Source organism: Acinonyx jubatus, chromosome E4 (genome assembly GCF_027475565.1).
Source record: "Acinonyx jubatus isolate Ajub_Pintada_27869175 chromosome E4, VMU_Ajub_asm_v1.0, whole genome shotgun sequence".
In the NCBI taxonomy this organism is placed as follows: domain Eukaryota; kingdom Metazoa; phylum Chordata; class Mammalia; order Carnivora; family Felidae; genus Acinonyx; species Acinonyx jubatus.
The window spans coordinates 48,013,668-48,031,984 of record NC_069395.1 but is presented as its reverse complement, the minus strand read 5'-3'; the positions used below and the strand labels follow the sequence as shown (position 1 = coordinate 48,031,984).

General features: G+C 37.3%; 1 protein-coding gene across 8 annotated transcripts in view; it reads left to right on the top strand.

Moving 5' to 3' along the window:
- The window catches only part of RALGPS2 (Ral GEF with PH domain and SH3 binding motif 2), a 164,794-nt gene that overhangs the window by 133,871 nt on the left and 12,606 nt on the right, over positions 1-18,317 (top strand). For 5 of the 8 annotated variants that reach the window (XM_027074312.2, XM_053209457.1, XM_027074309.2 and 2 more), the window contains 5 exons: positions 921-998; positions 2,770-2,875; positions 5,934-6,026; positions 13,374-13,479; positions 15,646-15,737. In XM_027074312.2, the coding sequence (XP_026930113.1) occupies positions 921-998; positions 2,770-2,875; positions 5,934-6,026; positions 13,374-13,479; positions 15,646-15,737 (475 nt within the window). The remainder of the gene's footprint in view (positions 1-920; positions 999-2,769; positions 2,876-5,933; positions 6,027-13,373; positions 13,480-15,645; positions 15,738-18,317) is intronic. The other 3 variants (XM_027074314.2, XM_053209458.1, XM_027074313.2) reach the window with 1 other exon arrangement.

Sequence of the window (18,317 nt, the reverse complement as noted above, 5' to 3'; positions counted from 1 at the left end):
GCTCTTGGAACATTTTGAGAGCAAATTAATGCTTCTCAGCAAGATTGAGACGTGGAATAACAAAAAGTAAATAAAGAATGAGGATGTTTAAAATACTGCTTGTAGATAGTGGATTTGAAAATAGTACTCTGAATGTTAAATCACTCTGTGTTCTTATTTACTACAGAGACATCAAGTATGTTGCTGCCTAAGTTGCTAAAGTAATGCTCTTTGCTTTAAATAACATTTCCCAACAGTGCTACTTTTGGCTTTTCCCAGGCAAAGACGTGTTGGTGTTTCTATGTGTGTGTTTATTTCCTTTGTTAAGTATTACATGCCATTTTGGATAAATATGAATTCAAACCATTTTTATCATTTGTTGGCTTCATCATTTATTTCAGTTGATGTAGAAATAAAATAATGCCTTTATTACCCAGCTCCTCTCCTTTATCAGTTTTCTTGGATTTAATGTAAAGGATAGAGAGGAAAATAAGATGTTTAGGCCACATTAAGTTTACAGCCCACATCGTTTTTAGGTGTCTTCATAGGGACATGTAATAAAAATGAATTATTTATATAAATCCAGATACCATTTTTGAACTGGAATCGAAGAACTGGAATAGAAACAAAAGGGTTTTCGAAGTATTTTCCAGGTTTTGATAGTATTGGTTATAAATAACTTTCATTATTTTAGCAGATTTATGAAAGCAAATGTATATAAAATGTATAGTATTACTAACACCTGTAAGTATATCTAGAATCAATAGAAGAAAACATTTTTTTTAATCTATGCTGCATGCTTAAGAAAGGAGCCACCACATTTAGATTTAGAAAGGATTTAGAAAGCTATATTACAGGAAGAAATTATATTGTTCTAGGTATCAATGATTGTGTGAATAAAAGCATATGTAATATATACAATTTATAATGGAATCCAACAGGAACAGATTATACCATTCTCTCGGCCCGGTGACACGAGTGGCACGAAATGGCTATCGAAGCCACATGAAGGCCAGCAGGTACAATCCCCCTGCATCCAGGGGTCACAGAACTCCCCTCTGGTGGTGGTGATTGGCTTAATGGGTGTAATCTCACAGTATCTCTGTTCTTTCTCAGCTAATTGGTTTATCAGCTAAAAAAATACCCAAGAAAACTTCCTTTCCGAGATTTAATCTAGAGAGAAATTTGGACTTCTCTTTCCGATCCACTGAGCTAGTTGCAAAATAATTCCAAGTTGGTAGCCTTGTAACCATACAGGTCTTTCTAATGCTGCTAGTTATTGGATGAGCAATATAAAAATCCACTTATTATTCAAAGGCTACTTACTGTCATAGCATTTACTTTGCTAATAAGTCTCCATTCATTTTATCTTTGTTAAGAATTTTTTAGATAAACTGCAGGTCCAGAATTTAGACAAGTCTATTTCAGTAAATATTCGTTTCAACTTCCGTTTGTTCAGTGTTTATGTAGTTTTACCAGGTCTCTTTCTGCACCATATTAGCTGCGGAAAGAAATGAGAATTTTAGATTGATTGGGGGCTGGAGGCTAATGGTAACGGGTAATCAGCCACCTCATACTACAACAGAATAGCCAACTTCAAAAGTGAACTTTATATCAATTTGGTGTCTACTCTCTCTGTGTATACCTCCCTGAATATAAACAGCTCTAACATGAAATTTCTAGTGGTCTCTAGGTTTTTAAGTCACTTTGAAGACACCTAAATAATCATAAAGGGATAAACTGGCAAACTGCACAGTTTTTGCCTGTGTTGTAGGAATTCTGCAGATCATGTCAGATCACCAGAGAATGACAGATTAAGTTATTCTTGTTTTAAATATAGGACCTTAAGTCCGTTGGGGAAAGATATTTGAATGTTTGATTATTTTGTGATGGTTTTCTTAAGATATATGAAAAGGAAATCTTGAGTTTTGTAGTTATTCCTTCCTTAGAGAGCTGTTAGGCTATAAGGCTATAACCAAACACTTACACATTAACAGCGTTTAAATGTCATTAAAATTTATCATAGTACGCCAGTTTTTTAAATATGTTGTTATTGCCTGTATTACTTCTCTCATCTACTTTAGAATTAATTTAAGCATGGGTTTTCTTTTCCCTTTCCTCCTTTTTCTGAGTTTCTGCTATTTTTATTTAGAGTTTTATATGCTTAAATACTTTTAACAAAAAGAATCCTCATCTTTCCTACCAAGACTTAAAATTTCTAATGGGAAAAAAGTTTACAGCAGTGAAGCAATGTAGCATGTAAGAAGAAAAAAGTCTTGGGGGTGCCTGTGTGGCTCTGACTCTTGGTTTCTGTTCAGGTCATGATCTCAAAGTTCATGAGTTCAAGCCCTGTATTGGGCTTTGCACTGACAGTGCAGATCCTGCTTGGGATTCTCTCTCCCTCTGCCCCTCCTCTGCTCGCTCGCTCTCTCTCTCTCTCTCTCTCTCAAAATAAATAAACAAACATTATAAAAAAAGAAGAAAAAGTCTTAAATCCATAATTTAATCTTCACTAAAGTGAATTGCTCTATTCTTTCTAAATTATGCTTGTTCAAATATGTCATAAAGTGTGTTTTTAACCATCTGACTTTAATAACTTCCTGATTAAACTTTTGTGACAGTTTATAAATTTCATATCAGTAAACCTTTGTAATTGTCAGTGTCTTCTTGTTCTGAATACAGTAACAAAGTTTTACCATTAAGAGTGGTTAGATTTCATTTAAGTACCTGCTTTGTAACTACTGTACCCAAAAGCTCTTACATGTTCTTTTCTTCATTCCATTGTTACAGTTCCGCAGAATCAGAAGATTTGGCAGTGCATTTATATCCAGGAGCTGTTACTATTCAAGGTGTTCTCAGAAGAAAAACTTTGTTAAAAGAAGGCAAAAAGCCCACAGTAAGATCTTATCTTATATTTTAACACACCTCTAAAAATATGCAAATGTATAGGGCCCTAAAAAATATGAAGACAATTGAAGTAAAACCAAATACATGGTTCAACTGAAACAATTTGAAATACACATTTGCCTCACTGCGTTTCTTAATTTAGACTTCAGTTAAATCATTCATTTTAGGGTGTTTACATCAAGGAGCTCCTGTTCCCTCAGTCCCCTAATGTAGTTCTTACACAAAACCATTTCACAGAGAAACTTGAAAGTATATGCTGTTATGAAGTATCTTAGTAATAAGTTTAGGAAAAGAACAGAGAGTAACAACCCTAAAAAATGGGATTCAACTAATTTTGTTTTCTCAGTCCTAACTTGTTTATTTAAATCTTCTGTAATGCAGTTTTGTTTTCCTTCATGAAATGAAACCCAGGTATTAAATGTCCTTCAAACCATAGTTATATTTTTTAAAAAAATGGTAACAGTGGCACAAAGCCTTTGTACGTAACCTAGAAGCTTCTTCTTCCCCAACAGCAGCAAGTAGTTGGACTACTAAAGAAAGAGAATTTTGTTTTCTCAAATAATGGTATAATTTATCTAGTTTGGAATTAAAACTTCAACGTATATCCAGACGTAACACTTTTGAGGCTACAAAGGCTTCTTAAAACATAAAAATGGTTTGCATCTAAGCAATCTGATTTTGCTGCCTGTGTTACACAGTAAACCTCAGGCACATATAGTTAGGAAGCTACACTAGGCCAGCTCACAAACTAGGAGTAGCATGTCGGGTAGGATATTACTACACAATTGTGCACCAGATGCTGGAATAGATCAGCAAACAAGATGAGGCCAAGTGCCTGCCTTGTGGGGATGACATTCCAATGAGGACAAATAGAAAGTAAGCCCTTGAAATAAGGTGATGGGATGGCAGATGAGAGGGTGAGGAGAGGTATCAGCGCAGCGAGGCTTCCACCACGCTGTCATGGGAATGAAGAAGGCGGGTTAGCCGTGTGAGGATCTCCAGCTCAGGAGGCAAGAAGACCCATGTGGCTGAGGCACGGAAGGTGGAGGAGGCGAAGTCAGAACAGTCAGCGTTGCTTGATGGATGTATTTGACGCAGTGTGTGAGAGAACGTGGAAGTGAAGGTGGTGTCTGGGTTTGGGGCTGAGCTCGATGAATGTTGGGCACGTTTATTGAAATGGGGAAAGTTTTTTCCAAGAGGGGCTGGTCAGTCTTGGCTGAGTTCACTTTATGCATTTAAGTGGAGATGTCAGTTTGGCTGTAAAGAATACAGTTCAAAAGTTCAGCAGAGAGGTGGTGGCCAGAGATAGAGATTTGGGACTTGTTAGCATACAGATGGTATTTGAAGTATGAGACCGGATGAGACAGATTATCTATGAAGAAAACAGGGCAGGGATAGAACTCTGTAACATGTAAAGGTCTGCTGTAAGAAAAGCAGAGAGAACGAAGGAACTGTTAATCAGAGAAGCATAGCAGTTAAAAGTATTTCAAGAAAGGAGTGGCCAGCTGTGTCGGATGTTGCTAAGAGGTTGTGACAAGAACAGAGGCTTTGGGGGCGCCTTGGTGGTTCGGTCAGTTAAGCATCTGACTCTTGGTTTCGGCTCAGGTCACGATCTCACGGCTTTGTGTATTTGAGCCCCGCATTGGGCTCTGTGCTGGCGGCACACAGCCTCCTTGAGATTCTCTGTCCCTCTCTTGCTGCCCCTCCCCCACTTATGCTGTCTCTGTCTCTCTCAAAATAAATAAATAAACTTAAAAATATTAAAAAGAAGAAAAAAAGAACAGAAGCTTTGATAAAATGTCAGTGATCAGTAACCTTGACCGCAGCAGCCTAACTGAAAGTAAGTTGAAGAGAAGATGGGCAAGATGGAAGTGGAGTCAGGAATTAGAGCCACCTTGCAAGAAGTTACAGGAGCAGAGAAATTGGCTGCTATCTGGTGGGGCAGGGAGTGGGGCAGTGGAGGGATTTTCAAAGATGAGAATGCTGTTAAGCCTCATTTGTATAATGATGGTAGAAGGGGAGAAATCAAAAAACAGTGGAGAGGGAGTAAATTACAAAAGCAGGTTTCTTGAGGAAGTGAGAGTAGGAAGCTAGGGTGTGAAAAGAGAGTGGAGTTTCTCCTTTGATAGAAGCAGCATTAACTATTCTGTTGTAGCGAGAAGAAAGGCTAAGTATGTGGGTCTACAAACAGGTGGTTAGATGGCATTGGCCTGGGAAGATGAGGTAGTCCTCACTAGACTTCAGCTCTTTTCCTCCGAGAAGTGTGCGATGCTGTCATGAGAGGGTGGAGTACTACAGTTTTTAAGAGAAGGAATGAAATCGTTGTCTCCAGAGAAAGAATATAATGACTTGATGGGGTAAAAGTGAAGTGCTATTGATTTCTATTTGAGATTGCTGGTTATAATTTTATCAGTTGGCACAATTATGTGATTTCTCCAGCAATATTCGGTTATTGTAATGTGCCAAGTAATCAGATGGTTAGATTTAAATAGGGCTAGGGCTATATCGGGACAGAGGGATGGTGAGATGCCAGTGTTTGGAAGGGAACGGATATAGTGCTGGACCGTGTGGTCCTGGCTAAATATGGAGAGGGGGAAAGGAGGATACGGGATGGGGAGGCAGTGGCAAGGCTAGATAATGAGCCTGGGTGGCTCAGTTATAAGCATCCGACTTCGGCTCAGGTCATGATCTGACGGTTCGTGAGTTCAGGCCCTCATCAGGCTCACTGCTGTCGGGCTGTCAGCCTGGAGCCCGCTTCAGATCTCTGTTCCTCTCTGCCCTTCCCCACTTGCATTCTCTCTCTCTCTCTCTCTCTCTCTCTCTCTCTCTCTCTCTCTCTCTCTCAATAAGTAAATAAATAAGAAAGTAGCAGTAGAGTGTGTTCAGTGAAAGTGACGGGAATGTTGGAGATAACGATTTCGGAAGTGATTCGACTCTAAGATTAGGCTAAGGTGGCTGGAGTGCAGTGGAGCTCTTGGTCATCAGCACTAAGAAAGTGAAGAAACTGAGAAACTGGTGGTAGTATATTCATGTGTTTGTCTTTCCAGGTAGCATCATGGACAAAGTATTGGGCAGCTTTGTGTGGGACACAGCTTTTTTACTATGCTGCCAAATCTCTAAAAGCTACAGAAAGAAAACATGTAAGTATTCCTCCTCTAAACTGTTAGCAGAGTTGTGCCTCCTCTCCATGGTTGTAAAGAAAGTAGTCCTAATGGAATGCGGCAAGTTGGTTTTTTTCCACATTCTAATGCAGAAGTTCTTCCGTTCTATTTCTTGTGTGAGTGGTGTGGTAGAATGATTTTACTTAGGGATACCATTCCAAAGAAAGTCTTGGAATAACTTCCATATTTAGAAGTTTCTTTTTTTGAATGCAATTTTTCCATTGAAAGATCAAAAGTGCACATTACCAGTATCTATCTTGGAATCAAAACCTTCCCACGCCTGGGTTTCTTGTTCAGAAAATAGTTGACAGTTATTGCTTTGGAGTCTCAGTTCATAACACGTAAAATGTGAAAAATTGAGACCATCATCCAATGTTCTTTCCACCTCGATTTCTAATGGACTGATTTTTCCCAACAGTAAAGAGGAACAATGGTTACTATGCTCACTGAAGTCCACTTTCTTGTGCTGCATGTTACTTAGAAGCCTCTCAGTGCTCTTTTCTCAAAATGTAAAGTCGTGCTGTAAATCTTTTCTGCATGCTGTTTTGTTTTTATATGCTAGTGATACAGTCTTTGTAAGGAAGAAATTTTCCATGTTGCATTAATAAAATCCCCTTGAGAAGAATTTTATTTCTAAGTCATGTATTTTGTGGGAAAATTAAGTGGTTTACCATACTGAGGAAAGGTAAGCTACTAAAAAAAAAAAAAAAAAAAAAAAAAATCAAGTCCTTTTACTACATATAAATTACCCAATGACATTGCATAATTCAGAGAAGCTCTTCTTTATTCTTACGGTTTCAGTTTTTTGCAGTTAAACCAGAGGTGTAGAAGAGTACGTTTTTTGGTGTAAATGAATGTTGTAAGTGCATCATCACCTTCTTTCCTGTCAGCCAGACCTACACCTGTCAGTGTCCTGCATTTGGTGTTAATCAGTGCCCTGCTCTGCCTTCGGGTTTAAAGATGTATGTTTCCTTAAACAGTACATTGCTTCATTTTTTAACTATGCCTGAATGAAATCATGAATTCTGAAGTTCTGGCTTTTTTGCCCACTATTATCTTACAGTTATTTACATATAGTCCTCACATTGAAGTAAAGGACTATTTTTTGTATTTCTGGTCAAAGTGACTAATGCTCATTCACCCACCAGAGTTACACAGACTCGTTCCACCAGAACATTTTGCAGAGTAATTGCTTCTAATTAATACCGCTGTCCTCAAAGGGAGGAAAAAAGGTTGCTGTAGCTAAATGAAGTCCTTTATCTTCAGATATAGTTAACTCTTCACATAGCCACTATGAGATGCTTGCCTCAGTTTCACTTAGTTGATGATTATAAAGTAGCTGTTCAAAATTAAATGGGTTTTTTTTCTCTAACTTTAACTAGAAAGAAGCCTAATAAAATTTGCATAGTGGCCTGTAAGGAAATCAAATTGAGTGCCTAGGAAAAGGACTATATTCCTAATCTCTTGATTAAAGCTATTAAGATTAAAAAAAGGAATTATAAGAACAACATAGAAGATATAGAGACAGGGTCATGTTCATTTTAGAGTATCAATTTTAGAAGAGATGTGGCACAGGACTAAAAGCAATGAAGGAAAAACTTTGCAAAATCATTTTCAAACAAAATTAAAATATGAATTGGAAGAAAATATTGGCTATATGTAAGCAATAGATAAAGGATTAAAATCTGTTCTATAAGCACAGCACCACCTATGTAGTATTCTTGCCAAAAATGTAACCTGAATCTAATCATGAAGAAACAATCAAATCCAGATTGTGAGACATTTTACAAGACAACTGGCTTGGTAGTTAGAGAATTTGGTAGATGGATGGGGGCGGGGGGACAAGAGGACTGTTACAGGTTAAAAGAGACTGAAGAGTCTGAGAGATAAATGCAGTTGTGTATTTTTGTTGGATCCTGGAAGTGATTTTTTTTTTTTTTTTGAACTACAAAGATCTTAATTGGGACAATTGAAGAAATTTAAATGCGAACTTTAAAAACGACGTGTCTGTTAAATTTCTTAGATACTTACGTTGTGGTTATATGGAAATACATTCGTAGAGTATACATGCTGAAATATTTAGGACTCAATATTATGATGTCTGTAGGTCAAAGAGATCAAGCAAATGCACAAAATGTAGATATGTGGGTAACCACTGACATTCTTTCAACTTCTCTGTAGTTTCAGCCTTTCAAAATTAAAAGCTAGAGGGGAAAAAAATCACTAATGAAAATAACGCCTGTTCATATGTCTATAAATGCTGAAGGAAGAAATCTGGAAGCCTACAAACCTATATTTTATTACTCTCTATACATCTTTTTTCCTATGAGGAACAGTATAAGCTTGGCAGGGTAGAATAACTGGGGAGAGAGAAGAGGACTCATATGTCTATATTTTTGGATGTTTTAAAATAACATTCACTGTAAAAATATTTTAATGGAAGTTTATTCATTGTAAGAAAGTTTTTGCAGGTATGTGTGAACCTATCTCTGTATGGTGCAGAAAGAATAAATATTGTTCAATTAGTTCATTTTTAAAAACCAAGACTGCACCTGAAAAGAAATCTGTAACAAAACTTAAGACCTTCTACAACTTAGAATAAAACAGGAGGAAAGAAAAAGGGAAAGAAGAGATAAATAGAAGATGAAATATAAGTGGCTAATAAACATGAAAGGATGATCGACCTCATTAGCTATCAAAAATGTAGATTAAAAAGATGCCCGTTTTTACTTTTAGGCAAAAAGTTTAAAGATTGATAATACAGCATTGGGCATGGTGTAGGGAAACACAGACTGTTATTTGCAGAAATTTAAATTGGTATTGTTTTTGTGGTGGGCAGTCCTAGTCAATATTTAACTTAATGATAACCAGCGATTCCTTATCTGATAATCTGGCCTGTGGAAATCCTTGAACAAGTGCACAAAGATACCTGTAGAAGCATATTCCTGTAGTGTTTATAATAGCAGAAATCTATAAACACTCAAAATATTTATCAATAAGGAATTACTGACAAGTGAAAACCACAAGTCAGAGTATACATACGCCCCTGTTTGTACAAATGACCTTTGAACAGCTAGGTTAGGAGCACCTACCCTGGCTCCCTCCCACTCCCGTGCAGTTGAAAATCCAGCTCCCCAAAAACTTAGCTACCAGTAGCTTACTGTTGATCAAAAGCTTTACCAATAACATGAAGAGTTTATTGACATATTTTGTATATTGTATGTGTTATATGATGTTTTCTTACAATAAAGGAGGCTGGGGGGAAATGTTAATAAAATCATAAGAAAAAAATACACTTACTGTATTGATCCAAGAACTGCATATAAGTGGACCTGCGCGGTTCAAACCCGTGTTGCTCAAGGGTCAAGAGTCAACTGTATATGAAAACCAACAGTATCAAAAAAGTCTTTGGTGAGGCCCCCGGGTGGCTCAGTCGGTTAAGCATCTGACTTCAGCTTGGGTTGTGATCTTAACGTTGGTGAGTTCGAGTGCCACGTTGGGCTCTGGGCTGACAGCTCAGAGCCTGGAACCTGCTTCGGATTCTAGGTCACCCTCTCTCTTTGCTCCTCCCACACTTACTTTCTCTCTCTCTCTCTCTCTCTCTCTCTCTCTCTCTCTCTCTCTCTGTCTCGGTCTCTGTCTCTTTCTCTCTCAAAAATAAATAAACATTAAAAAAATAATAAAAAAAAGTCTTTGGTGTAAATGCATAGACAAGGGTCCAGAGGGCTCCACCCTGAACGGTGATGAATTTTGGGGAGTGGGATGAGATTCAGCTGGTGGTCAAGGGGCACTTTTACTCCCTAAGCTTTGGCCCTCTATACAAAGAGACTTACATTGCTTGAGTTACTTTTTTTTTTTTTAAGGTTAGGAAAAGAACATTGGAAAATCATGCTGTTTTCTTTGACATAAATTATAAGCTGTCAAATCAGCAGTTCTGGAGTATTGCCCATTTCATTTTTGATAGTATTAAAACTTTGTAATTAGCTTGCATTTTTGTAGCGCCCATGTCGTTACAAGTCATGTGCTGTGTTCATACTTTTTCCCATTACTTTAAAATTGTGAAACATGTGAAAGGTGTGTGGTGTACATGTACACTTTAAGGAGTAATAAAATGAATGCCTTTATAACTCTCCACCCAGCATAAGAAACAGTCTTAGTGAAACCATCTACATCTTCCCAGAGAGCATCTTCTTCCTTCTGTCCAGCCTGTCACTGTCCTGAATTTACATTCATTACTGCTTTTTTTTTTTTACTTTACAGATTTCCTTAACACATTTTTTTTTAACTGTACCTGAATAGATTCACATACGTAGTCTGAAGCACTACCTTTTTTGCTTAATACTATATTGTTGAGATTCATCACTGTTGATGCATATAACTGTCACTTTTTTCTTTCCACAATTGAATAGTCTTCCATTTTATGAATCTTACATAATGTAGTCATCATTCTACTGTAGATAGATATTTGGATAGTTGCCAGTTTTTTGCCGTATCTAGCAGTGCCACTGTGAATATTTTTGTGTGTATGTTCTCTAGGAATGCAGATGTTCAACTTTACAAGAAAATGCCAAATAGATTTACACACTCACCAGTAGCACAGTGAGGTTGAGGCTCCTCATTGTTAACACAATACTTGTCAGGCTTTTAAATTTTGGCTAATCTAGTAAATATGAAATGGCACATCATGATTGTAATTTATATACCCCTGATTGCTTAATGAGTTTGAAATTGTTTTCATGTTTATTGGTCATTCATGTGTCTTGTGCAGAATATCTGGGTAAATATTTTGCCTATTGGGTGATAGGTTTTCTAATGAATTGGTGAAAGTTCTTTATATATTCTAGACACTGATTGATTAGTAGTTATGTGTTGCAAGTATCTTCTTCCAGTTTCTAATTTGACTTGTTTTTTCAAACTTTCTTTGGGACGTCTTTTACTGAAGAGTTCTTAATTTTAAAGTAATAAAATTTATCTTTCCCTTTATGGTTAGTACTTTCTGAGTCATGTTTTCAAAATTCTTCTCTAACCTGAGATCATTAAGATATTCTGTATTTTCTACTAATGGATTTAGTTATGCATTGTGCTTTAAAATCATTGATCTACCTGGAATCAGAGACATGTGTGTGTGTGTAGGTGTGTGTACGCATGAGGGAGGGAGAGGGGGGAGAGAGAGGTGTGATAAGAAATAAGCATTCATCTTCATGTTTTTTCTGCATGGGTTACCAATTTTCCTGGCATTTTTTATTGAACGATTCATTCTTCACCAGTCTGCAGAGCCCACTCTTGTCATATGAGTTTGCATCTCTGTGCCCATCTCTATGCTCTCTTCAACTTCCATTGCCCTGTCCATCCCTGTCCTGGTAGCCCATGGTCTCAAATACTGTAGCTTTATGAGTCTCGATGTTTATCAGGGCAGGTCCTACCTAATTGTTCTCAGGAGTATATTGGCTATTTCTGCTGCTTTGCCCTTGCATGTAAATTTTAGAATCAGCTTATCAAGTTCCATGTAAAACCCTATTGAAATTTTTTTTTAATGTTCTTTATTTTTGAGAGAGCGAGAGACACAGAGTGTGAGCGGGGGAAGGGCAGAGAGAGAGGGAGACGACACAGAATCTGAAGCAGGCTCCAGGCTCCCCAGCTGACAGCACAGAGCCCGACACGGGGCTCAAACCCAGGAACCGTGAGATCATGACCTGAGCCGAAGTCGATGCTTAACCAGCGGAGCCACCCAGGCACCCCAAACCCTATTGAAATTTTTATTGAAATGACACTGAATCTATAGATCAATTTAGGGAGAATCAAATAGGGAGATCTATACAAATCACACCTTTTTCTTCATCTCATGGTATTTCTTCATTGATTTATAGCTTCTTGAATACCTTTGAACTGTTACACTTTCCCGTATGCCTTGTTACATGTATTGCTCTCTTATAAATGACTATTATATTTCTAGTGTATAGAATTACATTTGACTTTCATACTGATCTTTTCCAAGCATCCTTGCTAATCAAACTTATTAATTTGGTAGGTTTGAGTGGATTTTCTGTGTCAATATTATCGTCTGTGAGTAATGGCAGTTTTATTTCTTCCTTACTTTTACACCTTTTATTTCCTTTTTGTTGTCATATTAAGCTAAGTCTTCAAATTCTGTGTTGAGTGGATGTAGCAATGGTGGGCATCCTTGTCTTGATACCGATTTTGAAATGTTTTTAGAATTTTACCCTTGAGTGTGTATATTACAGGGTTTTGATTTGGGAATTTTTTTTTCTTTCCTGCTTTGTTTTGGTTTGGGTTTTATGTAGGTTTTGTTTGTTTGCTTGGTGGATACTCTTCATTGAATTAGAAACTTCTCTTCCATTCCTAGTCTATCACAGACTTGCATTATATTTTACCAGATGGTTTTATTTTGCATCAGCTGAGTTGAGCGTATTTTTTCTTTTTAATCTGTTAATATGGTGATTTGCTTTAATAATTTTTCTATAAATTAAAAAAAGATTTTTCTAAAGTTGAACTAATCTTACTTTCTTGAAATAAACCCAACTTAGTTGCATTAGTTGATTTCTAACATTAAATCAACCTCACATTCCTCGGATAAATCCAGCTTGTCATATATATCAGCTTTTTATACACCAATACTTAATATTTTTTCATTTATGTTTATGAATGAGATTAACCTAATTTTCTGTTCCTTTATAACAGCCCTTTTTTCATTACATTTATTTCATGGTATGTATAACTTTAAAACAAGAATAGAAAAGTAACAAACATGCCAAGAATACCTTTTTTTTGAGAAATACAAGTAAGAATATACTATTAAGAATTGTCTGATAGCATTGCTGACTTAGTAAATCATCAGGTTTAAGATAACAACCCGTATTACATTGTACACGTTAAACTTCCACAGTGTTGTATGTTAATTACATCTCAGTAAAGCTGAGTGAGAAAAGATGACACCGTGATTAAAATGCAGGTATGTTTCCTGTAAGCAAGGAGTGAGGGGCAACATAGTAAGGAACAGAAAAAAACAACATAGATGAATTTACCAAACCCAGCAAAAGATCATGCTTTTAGGTAATTGAGACTCAGACAGTTACACTTTGATAAAGAGTTGAAGCTATGAAGAATCTGGAAAGTAGGAGACTACCTAGAGAGGGCATACTTAAATGGAGTTTAGTTGTAAGTAAAAGGCTGTGAGCAGACTTGACCAACATGGAGTCACAAATCTCACCTCTCAGTGGGAGAAACTGAAAATATGCTCACTCTTAAGGTTTGTTTAGGATGAGCCATAAATTTTGTGTTTCCATTAATTATCTGTTTATCTCTCAGTTCAAATCAACATCAAATAAGAACGTATCCGTGGTAGGATGGATGGTGATGATGGCTGATGACCCAGAACACCCAGATCTCTTCTTGCTGACTGACTCTGAGAAAGGTGAATCATTAGAATAACTAGGGTTTAAGGTACTGCGTGTACATAACTTTCAGCTGGCCAAAACCTAGTTTAAGTGGAATACTTGACCAGGAACATGTTTGTATAGTTTTATGTCTTGGAAATATTTCTGTCACATGATGTGTAGTAATGATGCCAATATTTTTAGATATCAGTATCTATTATAAGCATATTTTCTTTGCTACATGGTCATAAACTTGAAATTAAAAGCCCAAGTAATCCCTAGAGAGCTAAGAACCAGGGAGGGAAGGAGGGAGTTGGAGAATCTATAGGCCATCATTTGCCATATGTGCAGCACCCCTTCATTTGTACCCTGAAATTATTATTCTTAAGTTCTAAATGTGACAGAGGTTGTCCTCTAAATGATTTTTATTCCATCATTTTTAATTAAATTAATTGGTTGACTCCTATCACTTTCAAAATATGATTCATAATACTTTGCTTGCAATGTAGAGAGAGACTTAAAAATGAAATTATTGGCTGTTGACTATAGGAGTTTTTCAAGTGGATCTGAGAAGTTAGACAGTGGGCCAATTAGAATCCGATCCTACCTCCTGACCCTGTGTGCATCTCTAAGTGGAGACCACAGGCAGCCATCAGAACAGATCTTTACATGATTGCTGCTCTTCCTTCCTAACAACTGCCAGCTCTTGATGAGCACCTCAAAGGAAGCTAGACAGGAAATTCTTTCATATCTGCCCAGAATCTTCCACTGTAGCAACTCACCACTGAAATTCTACTTCTTGACTGTACAGTTATATTTTGATGTCTGTTTATTCAGAGTGTATTTTACATCAACAGATACTCTGCTTTTAGGATTTTATAGTATTTTAAGTGAAAACTGAAGCAAATATGTTAGATACAGAAAAAAATCATAGTAGCAAAATGTCTCATTTGAGATTCAATAGATTGATTTATAGAGTTAAGGACTCTCTACTCAGTATTCTAAATTCAAAGTCCCTGCCCTACTCCCCAAATCCCAAAGACATTATTCATAAAATTACATTTTAAGATCATTTTCATTGGGTTTACTTAACAAATTCTTTATTTTCTTTCAGTTCCCTTAGTGTAGCTTGATAGAACTATTTCCAAGTTGCCGAGGTTTTTGTGACATCTGAACTAATGGCCTTCTGTTAGGGAGGAGAAAGTAGGTAAACGACAGCTGTGACCAGCTTAACTGTAGATGTGCCTTCTATTCAGGTTGATCTAACGTCTGCATCTAAATTCAGCAAGTAAAACAGTATTATTGAACATTAAACATTTGGTGAAGAAAAACTGTTGCTTCTGAAAGTGAAAAAGTCCTTTGAGTGTTCAAGTCTCAAAGGAAAGCTCTATCATGGCTAAATAAAGGTCAGACTCTTGGACCATCGAATGCAATTATAAAGGAAAGAATAGAATTCAGTACGAATTGGGAAATAAAAAGAACTTAGGTCCATGAAAAGAGAATAAAGCTCAACTTAGGGCAGGCTTCATTCAGTACATGAATCCTTTCTTTTTTCAGTTTATTACCTTAATATATACGATTATATAAGATATATTTATTATGTGTCAGTCTTGAATTAGCATACGTTCTAAATACACACAAAATGGATGAATTTCTAATTTTCTAAAAGAGGAAAACATGGTTTTTCAGATTTTCCCAGCAAGCCCTCAGTAGACCTGGCAATCTGTAATAATTTTGGCAACTGTAACCGAAAACTAAGAGCATAGTTGATATTGATGTTAGGTAATTAATCCCTAATTACAGTAGATACTTGGTGTTTAAGTGTCAAACATGTTAAAGTATTTTGCCTGTAAAAACTTAATATTAACATATTCTTCACTCTCTGCCACACACACACAAATCTAGAGGAGCCAAACAATTCTTTTATTTAGGTACACTTTAAAGAGCATTTAAGGAGACAAAAGTACTTCTCTGCTGATTCATAAACAGCAAAATGGTGGCTTTTGGAATTAACGATAGCATGTGAATGTAGCACTGAGAACTCTTCTTTTTATTTATATCAGAAGATCAGGTGTTCGAGGCACAGAATTCTGAAACTGAGAATTCTAGTCATGTTTTAGTTTGCTCTCTGGTATCTGCCCGAATTATTATATGTCAGAGTCCTTAAAATTTTGTTATTTTCCCCTTGTTTTTGGTAATTTTAGGAAATTCATACAAGTTTCAAGCTGGCAACAGAATGAACGCGATGCTGTGGTTTAAGCACTTGAGTGCAGCCTGCCAGAGCAACAGACAGCAGGTGAGCCGCTCGCCTCCATCCCCATGGTGGGCCCGGACATGGGCCTGTGTTTAACCAGTTAGTTCCGAAGGGGAGTAAGGAGACCAGTTTTAAGAATGAAGAGGGAAAACAGTATTGTTTTTATGCTTTTTCTTGTTGTCAGTGGTCAGCAAGATATGAAGTCCACATTTTAGTGAGGAGATAGTCAATAAAAAGTGAACAAAGAGGGGTGCCTGGGTGGCTCAGTTACGCGTCCGACTCTTGATTTCGCCTCAGGGCAGGATCTCCCAATTCGTGAGATCAAACCGAGGTTGCGCTCTGTGCTGACAATGTAGAGCCTGCTTGGGATTTTCTCTCTTCTCTCTTTCTGCCCTTTTCTCTCTCTTCTCTCTCTACTCTCTCTCAAAATAAATAAAATTTTTTAAATGTACCAAAAAATGAACAAATAGAATTTGAACTGCTGAAAACTGTATATAGAACTATACAAACTATATAAAAAATAGTTATGTGATATGGAGAGATGAGAGTAGACACCACTTTATTTTTTTTATTAACTCCTAAAATTATTCATTTGATTTTTTTTTTCCTTTAAATCCAAGTTAGTTAACATATAGTTTAATAATGACTTCAGGAATAGAATTTAGTGATTCATCACTTACATATAACACCCAGTGCTCATCCCAGCAAGTACCCTCCTTAATACCCATCACCCATGTAGCCCATCCCCCACCCAACACCCTGCCAGCAAACCCCCTTTGTTCTCTGTATTTCAGAGTTTCTTATGGTTTGTCTCCCTCTCTGTTTTTGTCTTATTTTTGCTTCCCTTCCCCTATATTCACCTGTTTTGTTACTTAAATTCCACATATGAGTGAGATATGGTATCTGTCTTTCTCTAATTTCACTTAGCATAATACACTCTAGTTCCATCCACATAGTTGCAGATGGCAAGATTTCATTCTTACTGATCGCCGAGTAATATTCCATTACACACACACACACACACACACACACACATCACATCTTCTTTATCCATTCATCAGTCAGTGGACATTAGGCTCTTTCCATACTTTGGCTATTGTCAGTAGTGCTGCTATAAACATCGGGGTGCATGTGTCCCTTTGAATCAGCACTCCTGTATTCTTTGGATCAATACCCAGTAGTGCAATTTCTGGGTCATAGAGTAGTTCTATTTTTAATCTTTTAAGGAACCTCCACACTGTTTTCCAGAGTGACTGCAACAGTTTGCCTTCCCTCCAGCGCAAAAGGGTTACTCTTTTTCCACATCCTCACTAACACCTGTTGTTGCCTGAGTTATTAATTTTATTTTTTAAATTTTTTTTAAAATGTGTGTTTATTTTTGAGAGAGAGAGGGAAAGACAGAGCATGAGCAGGGAAGGAGCAGAGAGCAAGGGAGAGGCAGAATCCTAAGCAGGCTCCAGGCTCTGAGCTGTCAGCAGAGTCCAACACGGGACTCCAAACCACGAACCACAAGAGCATGACCTAAGCTGAAGTTGGAAGCTTAACCAACTGAGCCATCCAAGCCCCCACTGAGTTGTTAATTTAATTTTATTTATTTTTAAAAATTATTTTTAATGTCTATTTATTTTTGAGAGAAAGCCAGACAGACTGTGAGCAGGGGAGGGTCAGAGAGAGAGGGAGACACAGAATCTGAAGCAGGCTCCAGGCTCTGAGCTGTCAGCACAGAGCCCAACATGGGGCTTAAACTTACAAACCAGGAGATCGCAACCTGAGCTGCAGTCGGATGCCAAACAAACTGAGCCACCCAAGTGCCCCCCTGAGTTGTTAATTTTAGCCATCTGACAGGTGTGAGGTGGTATCTCACTGTGGTTTTGATTTTATTTCCCTGATGATGCGTGATGTTAAGCATCTTTTCATGTGTCTGTCGACCATCTGGATGTCTTCTTTGGAGAAGTGTCTATTCATGTCTTTTGCCCGTTTCTTCACTGAATTATTTGGTTTTTGGGTGTTGAGTTTGATAAGTTCTTTATAGATTTTGGATACAAACCCTTTATCTGATGTGTCATTTGCAGATATCTTCTCATTCTGTCTGTTGCCTCTTAGTTTTGTTAGTTGTTTCCTTTGCTGTGCAGAGACTTTTTATCTTGATGAGGTCCCAATAGTTCATTTTTGCTTTTGTTTCCCTTGCCTCTGGAGACATGTCAAGTTAAGAAGCTGCTGCAGCCAAGGTCAAAGAGGTTGTTGCCTGTTTTCTCTTCTAGGATTTTGATGGCTTCCTGTCTTGCATTTAGGTCTTTCATCCATTTTGAGTTTATTTTTGTGTCTGGTGTAAGAAAGTGGTCCAGGTTCATTCTTCTGCATGTTGCTGTCGGTTTTCCCAATACCGTTTGCTGAAGAGACTGTTTTTTCCTTTGGATATTCTTTCCTGCTTTGTCAAAGATTAGTTGACCATATGTTTGTGGGTCCATTTGTGGGTTCTCTATTCTGTTCCATTAATCTGTGTGTCTGTTTTTGTGTCAATACCATACTGTCTTGCTGATTACAGTTTTGTAATACAGCTTGAAGTCCAGGATTGTGATGCCTCCGGCTCTGGTTTTCTTTTTCAGGATTGCTTTGGCTATT